Consider the following 23530-nt stretch of genomic DNA (forward strand, 5'->3'; position numbering starts at 1 on the left):
GCGCTCAGCCGCGCCCGCCGCGAGCCCCTCGCCGCTGCAGGCGGACGGGCCAGGCCCCTCGCCGCCGGCGGCCCACTCCCTCACACCACTCCCCGGGACGCCCTCCCCGGCCCGCAGCGGCGGTCCGGGGCTCTGCGCGTCCCCGCGCCGTGCCCGGCCCGCCCGCCGCGCTGTCGCTGCGCCCCCGCCCCACGCCGGGCCCGGGGCCCGGGAGCGCCTGCCCCGCGGCCCCCGCGTAAGGCGGAGCGGCGGCGGGGCAGCCGCGTATCCCTCCGCGGCGCCGTGCGTGCGTGTGCGGCAGCGGCGTCTCCGCGGGCCGCGCGTGAGGCAGAGCCAGGGGGAGGGAACTACTTTCAGGAAACTCGGGCGCCGGGCAGTGCCGGGCGCCGCAGGGAAGGCGGCGGCGCGGGCTCGTCTCCTGGCGGGCGCAGGTCAAGGGGATTACTTTCCTCCCCTCGCTCTTCTCTCCGCTCTCCCGCCTCCCTTTCCCCCGTGGTTATTTTGGATCAAGCTGTGGCGGCGGAAGGAGCCTGAAGTCAACGCTTCCGCCCAGTTTTCCTGGGAGGAGGAGGCGGGGGCGGGCGCGAGGAGCCGAGGCGGTGGCAGCGGCCGCTAATGGAGTTGCTGCTGGGGAGGAAGCGCCGCCGCTGAACTTCCCTGCGGGCTTTCTCCCTCTTCTCCCCTTCGTCCTGCGGCCGGGGGCTTCTCTCTCGCCCTGGCAGCTCCACTCCCCCTCCCTCCCCGCGCCTCTCCTCACACAAACAGCCGTGACGCATCCTTGTTCTCCGCCGTCCCCCCCCTTCCCACCCCCAGGCTGGTTTAAAACGCCTCCCTCCCCCCGTCACCAGCCTTCTCCTTGGGGCCGGCGCGTCTTCCCTCCGCAGTGCTCGGCGTCGCTTTGGAGGGGGTGGGAGAGCCCCGCCGAGCTTCTCTGCCCCCCATTTCCCTTTCCCCCCCTTCCCTCCCCGCCTGTCCCGGCCTGTGGCGGCTCCGGTGTCTGGAGGAATTTGTGCCGCCGCCTGCCCCGGCTGTGCGCGGGAGGCGGGAGGGCAGGGAGGGAGGCGGCCGAGCAGCAGGAGGAGGAGAAGGAGGAGGAGGAGGGCAGCAGCGAAGGCGGCTGCAACGGGAGATGAGCTGCAGCGGCAGGACAGTGCGGTGCAGCTTTTTGCGGCAGGGAGCCATCCCTTGTTTCTACAACTCTGTCCCCCTTTAACCGGGAGCAGCTCAAGAACAGAAGATCCGTGGTTGTTGCTGCTGTTTGCACCACTACCTTTACCACCACCATCTCTAAGACAGGGGAAATACGCTGCACCGCCGGACAACAGGATTTCGTGTTTCCAGGATAAAGACCGCTCTCCTCCCCCTCTTCCCCTCCTCTCCCTCACTTCACCGCACGGCCCGTGCCCTGGCCGGGGGCGGCGGACCGGGGGGGTAACAATGGTGAAGTTTCTGGTGAGTTCTGGCTGCGCCCTGGCTGCGTCGGTGCTGCTCCGTGTGCCTGTCGGATCGTGGTGAGGAGAAAATGAGCGAAGAGACGGCGACTTCTAACAACGAGTAAGTGGCCGTGCCCTCACCTCCCCTGCGCCCCGGGATGGGGAGGGGGCTTAGTGCGTCCCTTCGGCTCCGCGCCCCGCGGGGCCTTTGCCCGAGCACGTACGTGTCCTGTCGTACCCCTGCGCGGACTGCGCATTGCTGCTCGCCTTCATGGAAGCCCAGAAGCTCCCTCTTTGTGAAGGAGCTTAGTTTGGAAGAGCTGCGAGCCGGCGGTCAGAAAAGCTTGGTTTAGTTAAAGGCCGATAGAAAACGGTGCAGATAACGATGGTGTCTTGGAGCGGGAGGATGGGTTTAGTATGCCCAGAGAGATATCGGCACGTACCACCTCTGATAATATCCTATTACTTGTAGATATTTCACATGGAAACTAGTGTGTGGGAGCTTCATCCTGCAGGAAACTGCTTCTGAATTTTAATTGGATGAGTCAGTCAGTGTAAATACAGCTTAAACCTACCCTAAAGCTCTTTTTTTTTTTTTTTACTTTTAATGAGCACTTGTGACTTCTTTTTTTATTATTATTATTTTTTTTAAATTTTTTTTATTTCTCCACAGAGAGGAAAGGGACAGTTCAAGGATCTCTTAATATTTTTACTGTGACTGGTTTGGAGGGAATCCAGAGGAGATTGTGTGTGTGTGCGGCTGTATCCCCTTGAATGTAATCTGTCGTTGAAATACATTTTGGGTCGGAGGCGATAAATATTTGTCAGAAAACATCCGAGTTCTTTATGGCATTGAAAAAGGAATATAAAGTATCTTGAAACTTTTCCCGTGATCGGGAAGTTTAGCGTTGATTGCTGCGGTCTGCGAGCCGTAGCGTTACGATTTGCGATGTCGGTGTTTGCTCGGGCTGATTTTATGAATGATGCGGTGACTGCCGCGGCCATGGCGGTGGAGAGGGAGCGCTGCGCCTGTTGTGTCTGGGGGTAGCGGTGAGGGGCAGGGGAGCAGCCAGGCTGCCAGGCAGGGTGCGGACGGGGCTCCTCCGGCAGGAAAAACGGATTTCCGATTTCACTGCCTTCCTCCAGGCAGAGCCTGCACACCTTCCCGTGCGTTCCCCGAAAGGGGCCTTCGGGTCCCCGGGGAGCAGCGAGGGCCGAGCCCGGCGGGGAGCGGGACCCAGCGGGACGGGGCTCGGGGCGCTGCCGCCCGCGGCGCTGAGCGGGCCGGGGCGAACCGGGCCGGGGCAGCCACTGGGCCGCCCGCGGGGCCGGAGCCGGGGCCGCCGCCGCCATGTTTCCTTTTTTTGTGAATCGCTCTCATTTGCATACCACAATCTCCATTCATAAAAAAAAAAAAAATTACAGAAAGAGAATTGCTGTCACCACCGCTGACCTGCGGCGGAACCTGCCCTGCGGAGCTCCCGGAGCGGATGCTCCCGCGCCGAGGACCGGCCTGCGGCCGCGGCCGACAGCGGAAGGTCTCCAGGACCTGCTGTATTAATATGTGCTGTTCGCTGCTTGTTGACACAGTTATGTGGGAAATATCAGCTCGGGGAGGTGCTGGGAGCACGTGATCCGCTCCATTCATAAAATACCTGGCTGTCCATTCACAGTGCAGTACAGTGTCTGCATTCAGCAGCCTCGCAGATCAGACCTGCATGGGAAGGGAGAGGCAGCCAGGCCGGCAGGTTTATCGAAGAAGACAACAGAAAGACGGCCTATGGCTGAGAGCATGGGAAGTCCCTGTAGAAGGGGCTGTGGAGGGAACGAGAAGGCTTATTTTTATGGTTAAAGCTTGTCCTTTTCCTATAAAGGACCATTAATTCAGAAGTACCTTCTCGCTGTACCATCTAAGCTAGGAAGAGTTATATTCAGAAAATGTTGAAATATTTTCCCTTCCAGAAATATTGACCCAGAAATAGAATACTGAAAATCATATTCATTATTATGAACGTGTTTTCAAGACACTATGTTAATTCATTTGGAGTAATTAACATTTTATTAAACAATACTGTCTTAGATATGCAAAATATCAACCTGGTGCAGAAGGAAGTTGGTCATACCTAATGAGGCATCTGAAAATGTTGCCCATTGTGAAATACAGGTGACAGTGAAGACAACTAAATTGACAGAAATAAGCACTGTGTTTCATTTTTGTCTACTTTGAGAATTTTACAGCAGATAAGCAGTCATTTTTCCTTAACCTATGCCATGGCTAAAGGGACCTCTGAAATATCAGAATACTGAAAATGTTTTATTATGGGATAACTTTGATTTTAAATATATTGAAAATTAAAAAGATAATAAAATTGAATTAAATCTACTGATGATGAATCTCTAAAGCAGACAGTGTATTTGTTTGATGTAACTGTTTTGTGGTTGCCAGAATTAAAATGGTGATGTTCGTTGCTCATGAGTACCTATTTCATTATCCTAACAAATTACACTGAGGTTATCCTTAATTATACATTCATGGAGTGGAGGAGGCCTGTTGTTACTGCAGCCTAAGAGAGTACCTGAAATATTACTAACCTTTACTTAATATGAGAAAGGAAAGCTCACATACAGTATTTGGTTTGAGTTTATTCAGCTATAGAATGAAATGTGTATACTCTTACAAAGGACTATAAAGAGTGATTTTTCTCAAATAATAGATTTTTATTCATTTCTACTTCAGTTATTAGAATATTAGGAAAAAAAAAAAAGAAAAATGTTTCTCAGTTGCACTGCTTTTTTTGACAGCATTTTTGGTGAGGCCCGAGTCATCATTTCTCTCTGGTTGCTTTTGCACACAGCACAAGTGTGTCACTTTAAATGGTTGGGAAATTTGATTGAACCTCCAGATAAACCATTTGTGAAAACAGGACAGACCCACAAATTGAAATTGATCATATATTGAAAATTCGTTGTGTTTAATTTTATCAGTATCATTGATGATATCAATGGCCTTGAGCTCATTAACAGATCTTTTGTCATATAAGAGTGAATACGGGTAATTTGCAATGCATTTTCTGTTATTGTGGCTATCGCGAATATTCTGGTAATTGAACATTTGTTTATAAAACTTCATTTTATGGAGTAAGATATAAATATTTGTGGTGTCTAGAGTCTGACCTCAGTTAATGATGTTAAATTCTCAGTGGTGGTGGGAAAGATTAATTAAAAAGCTGCATTAAGTGCTACTAGGTTTCTTCTCGATCATGAACATATGGAAGGCAGCCTTATAAAATTCTCGTTGCTACAGATGAGTCTTCATTGGTGATTTTTACATTGTTCTTGTAATAATGTTATTGTATATGTCAGGTGGTGTTACATGAAACATTAGTTAGGTGGAAGTATTTCTGTACTTCCAGATAATTATAGTCTTTTTCCCCCTCAGTGGTGTTTTACAGTCAGTGTGGACAGCATCAATGCAGTGTGTTCACAAATACTGTCAGTTTTTCAATGAAGGAATTTGTAGATTTGTGGACTCACAAGTTGATTTGCTATTTATCCAACTTAACATAATAATGTCAAAGCAGGGAGGTCAGTGAGCGCTGTACCAAATTCCTGTTTTGGGAGCAGATTTTATTACTGAATAAAATGCTACTGAATTCAGTGTTAGGTACAACAGAATAACTGTTATGTTGTGTAGTCCCCATTCAGTAGGGATGAAGGATGACAGGCTTAAGATGGAGTCTGAGTTACTGCTATTGAAAAGTAGGAACACTGCTTTACTGGCTTGTTTACCTTCCTCTGTATTTCAGGTGGCCACTTTCTTTTTCAGGGAATGCTTGTGCTCTGGAATTGTATTCAGAGGTGCTTTTACATACTGTATTTTTTCAGATTCAAACTGTCATATGCTAATTGTTTTACCACATAAATATGGGTAATATACTAATTTTCCTAGATAATTTAATAAAGAAATTATAAGTTAAAGAAATACAGAGTATATAGTAATGCTGTGTGCTTAACAGCCTCTAGATTATGAAGCTATAAACATCTTCAAGTGTTGATTTGAAAAGTAAAGCTGAACTATATTTTTTAATAAGGTACTTGTTCATGTCTTCCTTCAATATATATGGAAGTACCATTTGTACTTCATTTGTGATTCAGAATTGGGTTGAATTTGTATTACAAGCTCAGATACTGAAAGATGAACATGAAATTGTATCACAGAAAGTAATGCTAATTACTTCAGGTTTATTAGTTCTGTGAGGATTTTAACATTTTTCAGCAGGCTAGTATTTTTCTGCTATTTGAGGAATATATAGACTTTGAAATTTTTCATCCCTTAATGAAAGACATTTGTAAAAAGAAGTAGGTTTTTTTTTAAGGAAAGCATCTTCTAACCCAGTTGATTGTATTTAATCATTGCAATTCTGATGTATTTTCTTTTGAGAGAATGGTTCCTTATAGAGTCCCTGGGAAGCATTTCCAGTCTTATGAACTGCTTCGTGCTGTCTGTTTGGCTTTATGTTACATGACGCTATTTTGAAGGTGAAGCTGAATTTGCATGTTACATAATCTGAGAGTCAGTTTGGTGTGGTTTTGTTGTTTTATTAAAAGCTTCACTCTAGCAACAGTCTTTGATTACTGTGATACTGCAGAAAAATGCTTTCGAGATGTTTCAGCATAACTGGAGCCAGCAATAATATTTGAATTAAAGAATGATGAGTGTTTCTCATGTTTGTTCATTTAAAATTCAGTGCTCTTGAAGTGTTAAAGTGACAGTGAGGATGTCAGCGTGACTTTTAAAAGTAGAGACCTTTCTTGAAATGAATATATGTTGACAGGATTGGAAGTCACAGGATTAAAGCTGAGGGCTATCTGGTGGTTTTTAGGCTAAACACTGGCAGTTTTTTTTGTTATTTACTCATTCTTGTGTGTATCTGGAGAAACCGTATGTATTGGTGATACCTTGATGGGGTTACAACAAACACCAGAAATAAAAAATACTTTTTAGAGTATTGATACAAACTTAAAAAGGAGGCAGAGGAAATAATTTTGTCTTTTTCTGATTTTCACTTCCCTGATTCAAAATAAGTAACTATGATAGGGCATACAGTGTACGTTGTCTTAAATGCTGTTGTTCAAATGTTTAAATGTCTGCCTTCTTCCTCTTGCTTTTCTTTCTCAGTTGGAACGTTTTGCAGTTTCCTTAAAGGAATTTGAAAGATGTCTGGAAGTTGCCATTTTATTCAGGATCTCAGTTGCTTTATGGCCATAAAAAGGAAAAATCTTTTGTCTTTTTCCTTTCTGTTCTAGTGTACAACAACATTTAAGCAAGTAAATTTTAGCTAACACCATTTGCACAGTTACTGAATGGCTGGAATTGATCGTAAACAGAAATTAAATGGTCCCCAAAAATATAAAATTTGTTCCTTCTTCTCCCTATTAAAAATATTCATGCCTTTTTCTGAAAGCACTTTCTGTTGTTAAGTATTTATTTAATTATTTGCAGGTAGGTAATGTGGTACAAATATTCCAAATTAAAATTCAATAAGATGAAAAGACATTTACAACATTTTTTATACTTTCTAATACTTTGTTAGGTGTGTCCCCTGACCAGTCTTGGTAGTCAGCAGAAATAATCTTCAGCATTGCTTTGAGGGAAGGAAGAAGACTGGATGCTCTTTTTTATTGACATATATTTCTAGTCTTAAGACAATAGCAATACATACTTCTGTTGCATTTTTTTTTGTACTCTGTAAGAGAAGATTTTTTTTTTTTTTGCCTGCTAATGTTTAGACTATGCTCTAGTAAAATCTGTTGGCTGTCACTACTCCCTATGGTATTTCTCATTCATGAGGTGATAACATGTTGTATATGGTAACGTATTTTATGTTATATTGTACTAAAGTAAGTCCAGTACTTCCCCTACTTGAAAATTGTAATAGGAATCAATCCATAAGATTCCAGTGGCGTTGGGTTAGGGTTATTACAACACTTACTTGTACAAAGTAAGCAGACATTTTAAGTGCATGTGTTTTCAAATCTTTTCAAGCTTTGTCTTCCATCTAATGTTCATTGTGATATCTGTGACATCAGTTTGTTAAAAAAAATGTTTATTTATATTCATTGCTTTATTTTAATTTTCCCCTACATATGACAAGAGAAGAATTTAAAAAAATAAGCAACTTACTAATCTTTATATATGGTGAGGGACAAAAAAAATGTGCATTTAATGCTCTGAGTATTAAGATTTGTTTATAAATGTGATTCTGATTTAGTAACAACTGACTTGCTATGCCATTGCAGGTGCTAGCTCCCAATGTTCCAAATAAGGTGGGGAAAATAGATGATGATAATAATAATGTCCCAATGTAGTGATGATAAATGCATCTATACAAGGAGATCACTCAAAAGCATTTTTTTCTCCAAGAACTCACTGTCATGTGACACTAAATAATGCAATTCAAGGAGGGAAAATAGGCCAAAGAAACTTGATCAGTTACTGTGTTCCATTCTGCGTTGCTTTTAGAAGAAGCTTCCATTAGAAGGAAATATTTTTCATGTGTGCACTATGCAAGAATTCCCCAAATGTGTATAATTGAAACATCTGAACCGTCTTAAAAATGAGGTGGTAAAGAATCTGTTTCTTCTTCTCTCCTCCTCCAGATGTATTAATTGTTGTGTCTTGACTACTGCTGTTGGTGATAATTTAATTAGGTAAGGAAGTCTAATTCTGTTGCAGCAAGTTTAACACTCGTTTATTCAGAACCCCAGAAGAAATTCTGTGACCCAGATGTTTGGCTTGAATGGTTTTGTGCGACAGAGTTGGTTTGAATGGTTTGTGAGAGCAGGTGTCATTAAAGTCTATGGAGGAGTTGTCTTTTTAAGAAACTCCAGGAAAACAGTACCAAATAAATAGATCTTTGGGTCCTGCTGACCAATTGCAATTCTAAGCTAAAGTTTGTCAAAGCAAAAATGAAACTGATGTATTTCAGTTTTAAGTCAAATGCTGTGAACGAACAAGCATACCAACAAGGAGCATCAAGAATTTCATTAATGAAACAAGTCATTACTGAAAACTAGTGTCAGCTTTATTAAAAATTGTTTCTGAATCAGACTGAATAAACCCGGACTGTAAGATACAGCTGTCAGTAAGGATTCCTGCCTGGCTTTTTTTTTCCTTCAGAAATTATGCAGAACTGTTTTGGTGAAATGGTATAAACCTTGAGGGCAGAAATTGTTTCTCTCCCTTTAACCTCTTGAAGGGTAGTGAAAGGTGGGAGTACAGAACCTGCTCTGATTTAGAAACTTTTCAACCTCTCAGATATGATAAGGTATTCTGAGCCCTGGGTATTTTTTTCTATGCATGATGTGCTTACATTACTGTGGATCCCAGTCCAGCACACCTTAATATGAAGCCTGTGATTGAGGCCAGTATATGTTGAATCTTGAACAGGAACACAGTTTTTAAAAGGTGTAAAGAAGCTAATTCAGGACTTAGAGTTGAGACCCATACATTTAAAATGGGGAGTCTTGAGGGTTTTTTTAATCTATAGAAGAAGCTGACCTTAGGGACCAAAGCTGTATGTTTTTAAGTAGTTGCCGTTGTTGATAATCACTTATCTTTGCTCACTTTAGAATAATTTGCAAGTTTCCTAGTAGGACAGACTTAGGATAGGTATGTTTGTTCCCTCTTCTGAGGGCAATTATCTGTCTCGTTACAAATTCCACTTGTAGTTCAAATGCTACTGATGTCTGTGCTACTGATGATACAAAAAAAAATTGGGGGTTGCTGTTTCTAATTTTGCAAGATTTTAAAGAAAAAAAATGGAGAAGAAATTGATTGCTAGTACCAATGGTACATAAAGGGCATGCCAAGAGAATGCAAAGTTGCAAAATGAAATGCTTGAGAATTTTCAGGCTTGAGAGCTGAGATTGTTTGAACAGACACAATCCATGTGGCCAGGGAGTATAAATTTTGATAATAAGGCAGATCCAGAAACGTAATCAGACAGCCTGGGTTCTGCTCCCAAACCTTCAATACTAGGAAATACCAATTTTCTTTATTTCAGACCCTTGCTTGCCTCATTTGCTGTTCCTCTTGTGCCAGAGAGGAGGACTGCACCTTCTCGTCACACACAGGGGGTGCTATGTAATTGAAGATTGCATCTTAATAAGCGTTCAAATTCTGAAAATACTAATATTGAAAGGTAAAACAGTGACAGGTTTGTTAGGGGTTGGCTGTTGGCATGTATGGGCTTATTTGCCTATTTGCTGTGGAGGCACCTGCCATAAGGGTTTCTGTGGTGTCCCTTGTACCCTTCAGGAAGCGTCATACTTCAAGCATATAAGTGCAAGGTACTTGCAGCTCTCATTGAAATAAAAATACCAGTTGTTTATCATTTCTTAATCAGTAACTATGTTTTCTATCTGGATCTTTTTTCTTACCTCTTTTTTTTTTTGTGGAGGGTGAAGGGGAAGGGCAGGCAGGACAACTTGTGGGTAAACTGTGTTGTTCACAATATCTTTTACTATGTTATGCTCTGTGGTTCCTGAAGAAGTCAGTGTGTGTAAAATCAGACCATTATTAGACAGCTGTTTTAATGCATTAAGGCCCATAAGTGTCTTGACAGAATCTTGCTTAATCTCCTACTTCTTTCAGCCTCCAGAAAACTTTTTAATGGATGTGTAACCACTACTTGAGCAGTCTTGTGATGATCTCTAGCACAGTACTTTCATAATTTCTGTTTTTGTACTGAACGGGGCTGGCTTAAAATATCTTATATTGTCCTAGCTGTATTCAACTTGACACATCCTCTAGAAGAGCCCCCATATGCACCTTAAAATGTACGTGCTCTGTTACTATGGTGATGGAGAATAATCGTGCATGTTAACAACCCCGCATTAGGTAATGGAGGATTTGCAGAAATCAGTTAAGCATCTGCCTGGGGCACTGAAAACTGAGTCTGTGACCATACCTCCACCCCAGCCTCTTGGCTGCAGGCAGGCTTAGGGAATCTTGAAATGGGATTACATGCTTCCCTCTTCCCAAGTTGTCTGAGGGGTGAAGATGACTTTTTGGTAATAGTTTCAGAAGTTGAAGCAGCGTTGCCTTATCACATGCCTTTTAAGTATCTTCCATCATATATTTAGGGTATTCTGCATGGTGTAAAGGAGATGCTTGGGCAAGCACATTTTATATTTGTCACTGATACAAACCTGATTTTGTTTTTCTTTGAACTCCCTAGGCTGATGGTGCATGAATTCAATAGCTTTCATTTCTCATTTATGACCACCTGCAAATCCTGCAAAAGGAGAATATGTCCACATTCATTGCCCTGAAGCAAGGTAGAAAACATGAGCTCTTCTTCATCTATTAGTTGAATTGTATATGAAGAACAGGTCTGGAAGCTTTTCCAGAACCATTTAGAGTGCTGTAGTTTAGTATGGTGTAATTCCTGTGGGAGCCTTTTATTCTCCTTATCCTGGAGTAAGTTGTGGTTAACTAGGGGAAAACTGATAAGCTTAGTTAGCTAATTAGAGAAGCCTTTTCAGGTTCTCCCCTCTCTTTCCTCCTCTACTGTACCTTTTTAAAACTGTAGGGATTTTGCATTGATTACTTGGTTATTTGTTGGGTTTATTTCTTTGTAGTGGTTTTTTGGGTCTTTTTGGTTGGTTGGTTTTTTTTTCATTTGATTGTTACTTGTGAAATGGCATGCCTTTTCCATGTTTTGAGGTATGTTTTACTTTTAGAGACCCATCCCTGTAGGTTTTGGGTTTGTTTTAGCATTTTTTAGGAAGAATTTTTTTCTGAGTATTTCTCTGTATTAGTGTTCTCATACACTTATCCTGAAAAGCTTCTCTGGAAAGTAAAACACTGGTTAGTGTCTCTTTGAGATGTTTTCACTGGTCCACTGAGTACCCTTACAGGTCTTAATACCAGGGTTTTAACCTTGAGCAATGGTAGGAAGAAGCCTGTTTTTTACTGCTCTGGAACAATAAAAACATAACCCAAATAAAAACATGTGTTTCCTTTGCTGTAGAAAGACAGAATGCTTCGCACAGACTATGAGTTCATTGTGCTTTCAGCAGTAAAAGAAGTCGACATTACAGAAATATCAAAAATCAATATTGAGTTGCTTTTTTGCTACAGAAAATTCAACTTTTTTAATATTTGGAAACAAATCTTCCTGAAGTAGACCTACAGTTATAGGTATATCTCCTTTTCTGAACAGAATCAAAACGTACGGATCAAACTTGAGGAATAACTGGAAATAAGTTTACCAAGTCTGTTATTTCAGCTGCTTTTTAGGCCTGAGGAGCTACTGGCAGATACAGGATTGGCTTTTCTATGTTTTGGCCTATCTATGCTGTAAGTAAAAGCTTTAGGTTAGTTTTAAAATGCTCATGCTCCTTTCATCAAGAGTATGCAAACAATGAGCTTTGATGCATTTATCATCCCAAATAGGGCACAATGATCCAAACTTTTGCCATGTGCTTTAGAAAAAGCTCATGTGAGTAGAGAAGTTGCAAGAGGTATGCTGATTAAATTTCACATGGCAAAGGAGGAAGGAACAAGTGTCACTTTTCAAAGGCAAGTGTGATTTTGGTCAGGTTTTCTGAGATTGCTTCACAGTTTTAAAGGCAATTACAATCAGATAGTACAGAAATTGTAATATCCTATGGTAGAGATTATCTGCTTTCTACATTTTTTGTTTCTTTGCTAACTTATAACTATGTGTTTTACAGTGGAGAAAACATAACTGCCATTTCCCAGTTACACCGTTAATAAGTGTGATCTAGGGTGTATTTGGTGAGAGGGGATTTTTTTCAGTGTTCTTACTCCTTGACTGAGACAAATATTCCCTTATTTTGTCTACATAATAAAGTGTATATTTGATTCCTGACAAATTCAGTCTTAACGGTTGAATTGAAAGATGCTGTTCAAGTTTTTATCAGTAACCAAAAAAAAATTTTGTTGTTTTGTGTTTACAGTAGGATATAACTTCTATTATCTTTTATTTACACTGGAAAATGGTGTTCTCCAAAGAACCATTTTTGCTTTCCTCTGCAATGAATTCTTACTGTAGCTCTGCAGATAATTTCGTCAGAATCTACTTTTGTTTGTCTCTGGAATATGTCCTTTGTCAATAACAGTGCTGGTCAAAAAGTAGGAAGATCTTTTGGTCTAACCCATTCTTCATACAATATTCCAGTAGATCATAAGAAGCTTGGATCAGTACTTCTCACACTTTGAATAGCCAGGTAGTGTTTGTATGCCTTTAACTCCCATGAGAGAATGATCAGAAATTGCTCTAGTATCTGACAGCAGAGGTAGGGAGGGTTATGTATTAGTTCTGTCTATCATTTTTAAGGTTTGTTTTTGCTAATGATAAAACTTCTCTTCATTAATCTTCAGTCTCACGAGCTCCATTATATACCATTTTCTTCACAAAGGAAAATGTTGTCTGTGTGCTTTATTCATTTCAATACTAGCCTTGTAGCAGCAGTTGCCCAGTCTCATGGTTGAGGCTGCTATCAAGTGAGGTTCCAAGATCCAGAGGAGTTAAGTTGAATTCAGTATTAATCATATTATTTAAGATTGCACAAAATTATTTATCTGTGGCTCTGAAGGGTCTGGAAGTTGCTGCTCCTTTGTAAAACTATGCAGGAAAGGGTACTCACAAGCAAATCTTCATAATTCTATGGGTGTTTTTGAGAGGTAAGTATGAATTTCTTTTTAAATGCCTCCTCCCCCAGGCAGTACGAAGATTTGTAATGATGTAACTAATATGTGCTATAGGTGGGTTTGTTTTAATGGGTTTTGATAGACTACATAATCTGAAATACTTTTCAGAATACGTTTGAGGGTTTTTTGGGGTTGTTGGGGTTTTTTTCCAGTCCATTTCTGTTAACCTGTGAAGTATTTCAAAATAAGCTACAGTTGTGTAAGAACATGAGCAGTTTCACTAAATATAATAGTACTAGTGTTGTCATTTTGACAAAAAAAATAACTTTGTCTCTATGTAGTTACTAGTTACTTCTTAAAGCACCTGAAGCAAATTTACAGTTGAAATCAGTTAATGAGGGAGAGTGGGAGTAGATTTATTTAAATCCACTGAACTTAAATACTCCCTTGTTTGCTTTTTAATAATAAAGCAGATCTGTGGTTTGAAATGATTTGGGGAAGTTTTTGTGACAAGGCAGGTGGTGGTTCAGAGGGGTCAGCCACAGTTTCTCCTTTGTTGGGAGACTGAAAGTCTTCCTTTAAAAATGTTTGAGAAACTCAATACATATTGAAGATCTTCAGAGTTGCAATTAATATCTGCACAGAGTGTTCCAAAAGCATCACAAATGAATAATATTAGTACTTTATTATCTTAAGATGTTAATCCTGCTGCTACCTTGATATATTAATGCTTTACAGAAAAACATAAGAGTTGCCATAAAGGCTCTGGCAAAAATTCTTGTTGTCATCCTTTCTCTGACTTTTCTACTTTTAATGGAACTTGGTTAAATTCCATATGCATCTGTTTTCCTCATTAGAAGGTTTGAGCTGAAATACATTATTTGGTTTTGGATTCTTTGACAGGAAACTTTGCCATGTAGTTGTATGGGAGGACTTCATTTGACTTTAGCATTAATTTAGTTTTGGATGGTTTATCTGTTCTTAGTTCAAGTGTTGTGTTTTCAGGCATCAAGAAGTTAAAGTGAATTGAATTTGCTATTCCAGTTTATTCAGTTTTAATATTTTGGTATAATTTTCTGCTCATGCTTCTATTTTAGAACTTTAAGTTAATCTTGATATCTAAATGAAGTACTTCATTATCTGTGTACTGCATGGGTATTTCTTTTCTTTAAAGGTTTGTCTCACAATAATCACATGAATAAGGGGATGAGGAAAACTGGTAAGCATGATGTTCTAGGGAAGAACTTAGCAATTCAGTTTTGTTAGAAAATGCATTGAATATATGGTCATGTCAGCGTCAGCTCTAGGTGTTCTGATGCTAAAGTAGTGCCTTAGCAGATGGAGAAAGGGACTGAAAGGTGCTGGTGCTCTTGGGCTTTGGCCTTGAGCAAGGACCTCATGAAGTAGGGAGGGGATTGCCTGTGTCACCTTCCTTCAGTCTTCATTCCTTAACACTTGGAAAGTGGGCGTGTTTGTTTTTTGTTTTGCTGTTCATTTTTTTGTGTGTGTGGTTTTTTTAAGATGCTGTTTTACACTAGATACAAGTGAGATTCAAACAAAGGATTTATTGATTAAAAGTTAAGTAAATACTTCAGAATTTATCTGTGTGTTCCAATTAACTGCAGACAAAATATGTTTAATGGAAATAAATTGAATTCAAGGAAATTCTACTCAATGTTTATTTAGGCCAGGGCAATACAGACTGTTAATGTGAAATCACAGGGCTTTGAGAGAGCTGCTGAGTATTTTAAATTAAGTTTTTTCTCCTCATCCTATTAGTGGTGTTGGAGTAGAATTAAATTACACCAGGGCTGGTTTTGTTGCATGAAACACTTTCTCAGCTGTAAAATCTTGATGATGTATCTTCAGTGAAACTCTTGTTTTTTCAAGGTGGTGTTAGAGAGATGAAGGTATCAAATAAAAATGGGGGGGATGCATGTTGAAGGGCAAAAGTAAAGCCTCTGTAAGGGCTACCTATGCCTACAAAATATATTAATTCCCTTCCCCTTATTTGAGCTAGACCTTCTGCCGAGACAGTTCTGCTGTCCCAGCTGGGGCTTGCAGAAGCAGTAGTGACTGCAGGAAGTGATAGATACTTTTCTTTTAATTCTCAATGGCATTGACAGTTACCAAAGTTTCTTTTCTTTATTCAGGTCTATCCTTGCTAAAAGTTAAGATTAAAGGCAATAGAGACAGTAAGACAATGCTGAAAAGATAAAGAAGACTGACAAGGAGAGAAATCGAATGTCTAGTTTTAGGCATGCATTTAAAATCAATTAGGCAAACTGCTGGCATTAAGTTTCTAAAATTATTTCAGATGCCTGTCTTGCTACTTGAAATATCTTCTTGTAGCAGATTTGCAGGTTTTTTTCATTGAAGTATATAGTACATTGAACATTAGAGTCCTTTATTAATATGACTTCTCTTTTTGAGTTATTGCCCTATCACCCAGTGCATTGGATTCTGGAAAAATACCTAGTAAACTCCACAGCCTAACTGATGTACTGTTTGGAAGTGTTGGAAGCTATAGATAGTTTGTCTAAGAATTGCTTCTAGTCCTATCACTGGTATCCATGGCACTAGTAAGAAAACATTTTTAGGCAATTTTTATCAGCTTCACTTTTAAGCTTTCTTGCTACTTTTAAGGAATGCCCAAACACTATTCTGAAACTTTAAAGAAAATGCAAAGAGAAGTTTAAATGTCTCTGTGGGCTATGCAGCTGCCATTCTTTATATGAAGAATGACAGGCTTCACCAGAATGTCTGGCTCCTAAAGCAGGAGACCATGATGCTGAAACACATTAGAGCAGTGTTATTTATATTCTGCCAAAAGCAATTATCCTGCAAGACTTATAAATATGTGTTAGCTTTTATGTGTGTGATAAACTCTACAGACTTCCACAGAGATCTGTAGGTCTGCTTAGAGTGATATATTTAAATTTTTGCAGGACTGAAGCCCAAGTGCTTGCATAAAAAGATGTTTCTAGTTGCAGGCATATGCTGATTATTTGGTAGTGTGGCAGAAGTGCTTGTTTGGGATTGGTGTGTTACAATTCAGATTGTTACTATGCTGAGCTGAAGAGTTTTATATTTAATAGTACTTGATAAGAGTTGTTTTAAGAAACCTGTTTGTATCTACCAGGATTCCTTTTCAGCAACAGCTTCTAAGTTCCCAAGGGCTCTTATCTGTCCAAGAACTCTATTTTTAATTTCTGTGAATCCTTTACTTTTATTCCCTATGGAGATTTATTATTCCTTAAAAGTATCTTCAGTTAGCTACTTCAGGCCCTAAAAGTGGCTTTGTTTTGGGCTGTGTCTTTTTGTCACTGTGACAGAAAATGAGCTCCACTGTTCAAGAGGAAAGGCCTGTACTTTGGGTCTTGGCTACCAAATAGAGCAGCTTTTCTGTTCGCCCCTCAGCTGCTGTTAATGTTTCATTTTGCAACTGCTAGAGGATGGGCAAGTAACCATCCTCATACGAGACAAAAATATAACTCCATTAGTCAGCTGGCGTGGGTTGTTGAAGCAGAAATGCAGGCAGTATTTTCTGCTGGTGGAGAAAAATCCATCACATCCTATTAAAGTTGCCATTAGCTGACTATGGGGCAATGTACATTTCCTGAACCCATGATTGCTCATTGTCCTTACTTTGATGGCTGTCTACTTTAAAACTTGTAATTTAGTCATAACTATTATAAGATCATGTTACATCTTTGGGGTTAAATCTATTTGACTTATAATCTGTCTGGGAAAAGCCCTTTAAGAAATAATGGTTCTTGATACTAACTGAACCTCAAATTATTGTTGTGTGAATTGGAGAATCTTGTTCCTAAAGAGGTTCTGTGAGCTTTCTGAAATCTATATTGCCCTATAGGACTTGTAAGATTTAGTATTTTAATTTTTAGATTATTTAGTATTTTAACTCATTGCTGTTAAACACAGATTTTGAAGTTTCTGCCAAAGATGGGTTTATTCGGGTTTTGTTGGGGGTTTTGTTGGTGTTTTTTTGTTGGTTGGTTGGTTGGTTATAGGCTACTGGCATCTTTGACATCCTCTTACCAATATTCATTGCATCGTTTAAGTGAGAGAGGGTTATAATCCTTCAACTTTTTCACTCCAGCATTTGAACCCTTAAGTTTTTAGATGCGTAATCATCATAATATGCTATTATGACATAAAGAGCCAAGAAAATAGAAAGATACCATCTTTTCATAGCTGCTTACCAATGAAAAGAAAATAGTTTTTCCTTGGTATTCTGGAAGTGGCAGCCTTTTGTCATGTGTAGAACAGTGTTTCAGTAGAGGATGATTTTTGCTCTCTAAGGGAGATACAGATGTGGTCAGACTTCCTCTTAGTTGAGTGCTTAGAGATTTTGTTAAAACCATTGACCACTTCATTCCTTGTTTCTTTAATTGCTTATGTTTCGGGGGTTTTTTTAATGTAGTTTTGTAGATTTGGAGAGAGGGAAATGTTCAATTTCTTAAAAGAGAGGGATGAATACTTGAGGACTGAATGATTGTTTACAATAACACTTCTGGTATTAGAGTATCAAATGTCATGGGGCTTTGGTTGCAGGTCACAGGTGCATTAATACCAATAAGTTAAAGGCAGGATATTCTGCAATGTTATCCTGTATAGCCCATGTCTGTCTGTACATTGTGTAGGATATGGATGAAGAAATGATGCAATGGCAAACTGTGGTTTAGTTTGGCTCTTTATGTGTCAATATAGGCAGAGCTTGGATGTTTCTCCAGCTAGTTGACAGTTGATTTCTCTGTTTTTTGTATTTCTTTAGGGCTGGTAATAGACAATGTCTTCTGCTGCTTTCGTTTATCTCCCTGCTCCCTTTGGTAGAGCTACTTCTTGTTATTCTCCATAAGCTAGCTATGTGTAGTAAAGAACTTAAGAGCATAGCAGTGAGCAGAAAAGGTAAAATAAGAAAATTAGATTACAGTGTTATACAAATATAATTACTAGTTGAATTAAACTAACAGTAAAAATCACACGGCTCCAGCTGAGGGAGGTGTTTTCTGTCAAGTCACTTCCTTGCATGTTCATGTAACTCATGTTCCCTAAAACTTGGTATAAAAATGTTGACAAAATTTTGTACTATTTTACATAAGAACTTTCTTACTGGGCTAAAAGCTATTGTGAAAGGCAATTATTAGTTTGGTGGATTGAAAATAAAGTCTCTGTAAAAATTGGTTTTAACTTCCCGGCAAAGGAAATCAGCAAGATCCTATGTCATTGTATTTAATCAGACAATCCTAGTTTTAACTGAGTTAAACACAACTTTGTGCATCTAAAGGTTGGGCTTTTTTGAGAAACTTTACTGCTTTTCACTGAGAGTGAGTAGTAGACCATCTACTGAGATGCTGTGTCTTGGGGTGGTTTTCCTATTGGATTTTTGCTATTTGGTTTTCAATAAAACTTTAATGCTTTCCCCTCAAGAAGGGAAAATCCATCTCCACTACCTTTCTTCTTGGCCTGGCCTTGCCTGGCAACTTCCAGGCAGCTATAGAGGTTTCTTTTCAGCTTTCAACCTTTCTTTTTGGTCTTACTCTCCCACAGGTGGGCTTATCCTCTGCGTGGATTGCTCATCAAACAGGCACTGTTTTTTCTTTGATACAGTAATTTTCTTTGTGTCAAACCCATGTTGTGTGCTGAACAATGCATTCAAGTCCTTGATTTTTCTCTTAACTACTTGACGTTGCATAGGCAGCTGGGTAGTTTTATGAGAGAAGCTGAAGCATGCTGTAAATGTTTGTGCTAGTATGGACAGGGCTGCTCATGAAGCAACATTTTCTATATTTCTTACTTTTTACACTAATATATAGGCAAGATGTAGTAACTGGTCTCTGTGAACATAGGCATGTGGATGCTGGTATCTGTTAGGCTTTAACCCTTACCTGCTTCTCTTCAGATTGGCTTGGTAGGGAGCTTGTTTTGCCTCTTACAAATTGAGGGAGATTGCCATATGGTCTGGTATAGTTCATGTACACAACTGTGATCCGGTAGAGGAAAGGCAAACTCCCAACCCCCCTACTGCTGTTTCAGAAAGGAACAGACAGGAGGAAGTAGGAGTGAGAACAGATTTCTGGATAGATTTGTAGGCAGTGGGGTGAATTCTTAGCACTTCCCACCAGAAGTTTATTCTAATAGGCATCGGGTTTTAACCGTGTATATGCTGCTGAGGAAGCTGGAACATGAGTATGAAGAGTAAATGCATAAATGGACTTACAGGGCTATTTTCAAATTAAAATTATAGAAGTATGTATTTCATATCTGAAACAAGGCCATGGTGCTCTCAGACTCTAGTTGTGTGAAAATAATTATAGCTTGATTTTTTTTTTATTTTTAACTTCTGTTTTTTTTCAAACTTTATGTGCAATTGAATGTGTGCACTACAGGAGTATCTGGAAAACACTACTGTAGCAGTACCCTGACTGATTGAGACTTTCCTAAGGTTTACACCCAGTGTATAAATAGTTCTGCAGTGACTGAAAAATATGCCAAATGCAACAGAAATTTTTTCTTGGTTTATGAGTCCCTTAAAGCAAAGGGGTAATGTTGTCTATTTGTTCCCAGAGTGTACAGGAGGGACAAATGGATTTTTATGTTATGTAAGTAGCTATGATATTGGTCATCAATTTCAGTTGGATTTAAACCTTTACTGCTTTACTGAGTTAAAACAGTAAACAAGAGAAACAAAAGAGTAATCTATTTAGAATTAAAAAAACCTGTATAAACTAGAGAGCAACTTCTATGGCTTTTGTGTGGATTAAAGATGATTTTATACATAAATGCCTCCCTCAAAATGAATAGTTTAGATAAAAAAACTGCGTAAACCTGCATTTCTAATGATGAGGTACAGTTATGGGCTGCCACTGAAAGCAATAGTTTGCATTCACCTACACAGCCTTAACCTTAGATATAAAGGGCACATGACTGTAGGTAATCTGCGGCACTGATCTGTCAGAACAATCTTTTTGGGATGATGGATTTTCTGTTTTGGTTGCACAACCAGTTCACAGTTGCATTCTGAACAAAGGAAATAGGAGAGTTGTGCCTCAAGACTGGAGAAGAAAGGGGTGAGAATTCACGTTGGATTTAGGTGCATAGGTTTAGTTGCCTTCCCATTATCCCACAGAAGTGAATAATTTTTAATGCAGACCTACAGATCCTGAATTACTGTTAGAGCTCTACATGTATGACTGTTTAGACATTACCTGTAAATAACACCTTCCAATTAATAAGGAACTCACAAAATAAGAGATCTATGTAGCATTTACGTGGTATACGTAGTATATTGTACTCTTATCGTATGGAGCATTGCCCTTTAATTTGTCTCCTGGAAATGCATCGTCTGTCTGTGTCAAAATGCTTACATGAGTGAAGTCTGGAAGCTGTTTTTTTTCTGAATTCCAGTATATTGGAACCCAGTGCTTAAAGGTTGAAATTCATGGATTTTGTATTTCTTTGCATTCTCAATGAATACTGAATAACTTTCTGTAAATAATGATCCTTATTAAAGATGAATAGCTGCAAAACTTGTAGAGTTTTCATGTTTTGTGGGTTTTTTCTTCTTCGTCTTTTGTAGAGGGGAGATTAGTATTTCCTCTTCCTTATGCGCTTGGCATAATAATGCAAGAGCACAAACTGGGGAAGAAAGTGGTAACAAGCAGCAGTGGTTCACAATGCCAGTAGTATTGCAATTTGGAAAATGTGTTGTACCAGTAAATTTACGAGTCTCAATTTAAATTTAAAGTCTCCTTTACAACTAGTTAGTTAACAGTATAGTCATGTCTGCAGTTTTTGTTATTCTCTAATATGAATAAATGTTTTGTAGCAGAAAAGGTTCAGTTGCCAAGTGAATTTTTCTAGGTTGTTTTTAAAGGCTACTTTTCTATTGTAAATCTTTTTTTCTGTGTGATATTTCCTTGAATATTGGTGACTGTGCATCAATGAAGATGAAGTGATGAATCACTTCAGGCAAATCACATTTGTTTGGTGTATATTAAACTTCCAAAAAGAGGCTGCTACAGTTCTTTTTCAGTGAAGAGATCCAGACTGAGTATGCTTAACCCTTCCTGAGTCTTGTTGCAGTTTGCATTCAGACTTCTAAATTCATATAGTAGGACTATAATCTTTAATTTTTTGTAAAATTATTGGTTTATGTGGATGAAAGTTTGGCCAGATATGCTATATCAGTGTTTCAGTGTGCAGCAAGATAGTACTTGTTTCTTTTGTCTCTGTATTGAAAATATTAGCTTCTACATGGATTAATGATAGGGAAATTTAAAGCTACATGTGGCTTATATGTGCTTATAATTGATTTGCATCTTGTGATGTATTTTCAGTTGTATTTCTTAAAAATTGTGGTTTCTCTCATCACATTGTGGGGTAAACTTTTTGCAGTGTTCAGGATACCTATTTTTTGTGCTACCAGAGTTAATCCCTTTGCATCTTTGGGAATCAAGAGTGCTTTTCCTTTGTGTATTTGGTAATTACATAAAGGAAATTCAGTTTGTTTTGTTAGCCTATAAACTGTGCTTTACTAAATACAAAGAGGACCAAAACCTCTCGCGTTAAGAATTCCAAAAAAGAAAATCTACATTTCTTAGGAGGAAAACTATTCATAACCTTTTCACGTGTTTTGTCCTCGTAATTCCACACATATGAAACCAAAAAAAAAGAGGAAAATTTAAGACCTAAGTTACATTGATACTGCAGAAAAAGGTCAATTGTGCCAAACTTTGTGACTTAAGTCCTGGGTGTTTGTATTATTAGTTGTCTTAATCTCAAAATACATATATAATGTAGATAAGCAGGCAAGCTCCAACTGGGCTGTAACGTGACTGACCCCTTCTTTTTCTGATCCATACAGACTTACATGAATGAGTTGGCAGCAGCTGCTGATAGTGAAGCAAACACTCATACACGTGTTCAGTCACTGCTCTGGAACTTACGTTGAAATATCGTATCTGCAGAACCACTCTGAGCAGTTATGGGATGGCCTTGTGACAAAATCAGTAATTTACTGATTAAGGTTGTCTAATTGTTCTGAAGTTACCCTTTCGTCTGGATTCATGTGAGCTTTCCCAGTGCTGATCACTGTAAAGCTGCAGAAGAAGTGGAGAAAGTGCATGGTAGGAATAAATTACCAGGCAAGAGAAGGATAGAGAGTGGCAACAGCGCCAGATCACATTAAAGTGCTTATAACGGTAATTGTGGTGCAGGTATGCAAGTTGCCTTGGATTTGTTAGTAGAAGATAGTGTAGAACTGTCAGTAGTTTTGTATTCTCTCTTGTCTTTGTTAAAGGACCTCCTGAGATCAGGCTGCAGAGAGTAGTTACAGGAAAGATTAAAAGAAATCTGATTACTGTGCGTTTTCAGCTGTCTCTGCTTACTCACTGTGGAAATGCTTCTTAGAACCTTTCTTTCCACTCCATGATGCTTAGCAGTTTTCCACCTGTTTACTTAAAACTGTTAATATGATATTGATTGTAATACAACAACTTGTATTTGCTGGAAATCACTTAATCACTACACAGTTAAAAATGAGAAATTACTATTTTTTATTTTATTTATTTTTATTTGGAACCGGGGTAATAGATTTTTTTCTAGTTTAAATTTAGCTACAGGATTTTATTCTGCCCTTTTAATTTAGGAAAAGAAAATCAGTGTATTATAGGAAACCATAGTGTAAAAATTGAATGTTAAATAGTGATATGCGTTGTGATTATGAATCTCATTGATGAAGGGCACCAAATTTTTTCTCATGTCTGAGAAAAGGAGATGCTGTTTCGTCTCTCTTTTCTATTCCTCCTACATCCCTTGTTTTACTGTATTTTATTTTTTCTAATTTTTTCTTCCTTTTTCTTTTTTTCCCCCCTAATGTTACTTACTTGGTAGGGAAGAATTTATGCGAGCCATATATCCTCCCCCAGTCTTTTCATGTCACTGACTTTTGAAACATCTATTACTTCACTTTTGTTACTTGAGTTCTGGCATTTTTAGCTCCTTCTTCTTCCCCTTAAATAATTCTTAGGCAATCTCTTCTTTTTTGTGCTTCCTAATGAAACAACTCTGTCAGCTGCTTTTTGGTTTGGGTTTGTGGGGGTTTTTCTGTTGTTTGTTTTGTTTGGTTGTTTTTGTTTTTTTTTTTTCAATTGGCTTTTTGTGTGGATTAGTCAATATCACTTTTTTAACTTAATCTTTTTTATGAAACTATGTGATGTCCCCTTTTGTCTCTCTAAGCCTCTTTGAGATGGATGTGTTGAGTTCTGGTCACACAGCGCTTCCCAGTTAACACATGGGTCAAGAACACAAGGGTGAGCTACTTTAGTCATCAGGTAGCTAAAATTGCAGAGTGACAGTGCTAGAATTCTTTAACTAAAATAGTCACTTCTAT

The 23530-nt window shown here is 39.3% G+C and overlaps 1 protein-coding gene across 1 annotated transcript in view; it reads left to right on the forward strand.

Moving 5' to 3' along the window:
* Positions 1-881: 881 nt before the first annotated feature.
* SPRED1 (sprouty related EVH1 domain containing 1) overlaps positions 882-23530 on the forward strand; it is a 56578-nt gene continuing 33929 nt past the window's right edge. The window contains exon 1 of the mRNA XM_027879297.1: positions 882-1554. Coding sequence (XP_027735098.1) covers positions 1523-1554 — 32 coding nt within the window. The 5' untranslated portion in view covers positions 882-1522. The remainder of the gene's footprint in view (positions 1555-23530) is intronic.

The sequence above is a fragment of the Empidonax traillii genome, unplaced genomic scaffold, assembly GCF_003031625.1.
Source record: "Empidonax traillii isolate 1590-97213 ecotype Southwest subspecies unplaced genomic scaffold, ASM303162v1 scaffold53:size2875158, whole genome shotgun sequence".
Taxonomy (NCBI): domain Eukaryota; kingdom Metazoa; phylum Chordata; class Aves; order Passeriformes; family Tyrannidae; genus Empidonax; species Empidonax traillii.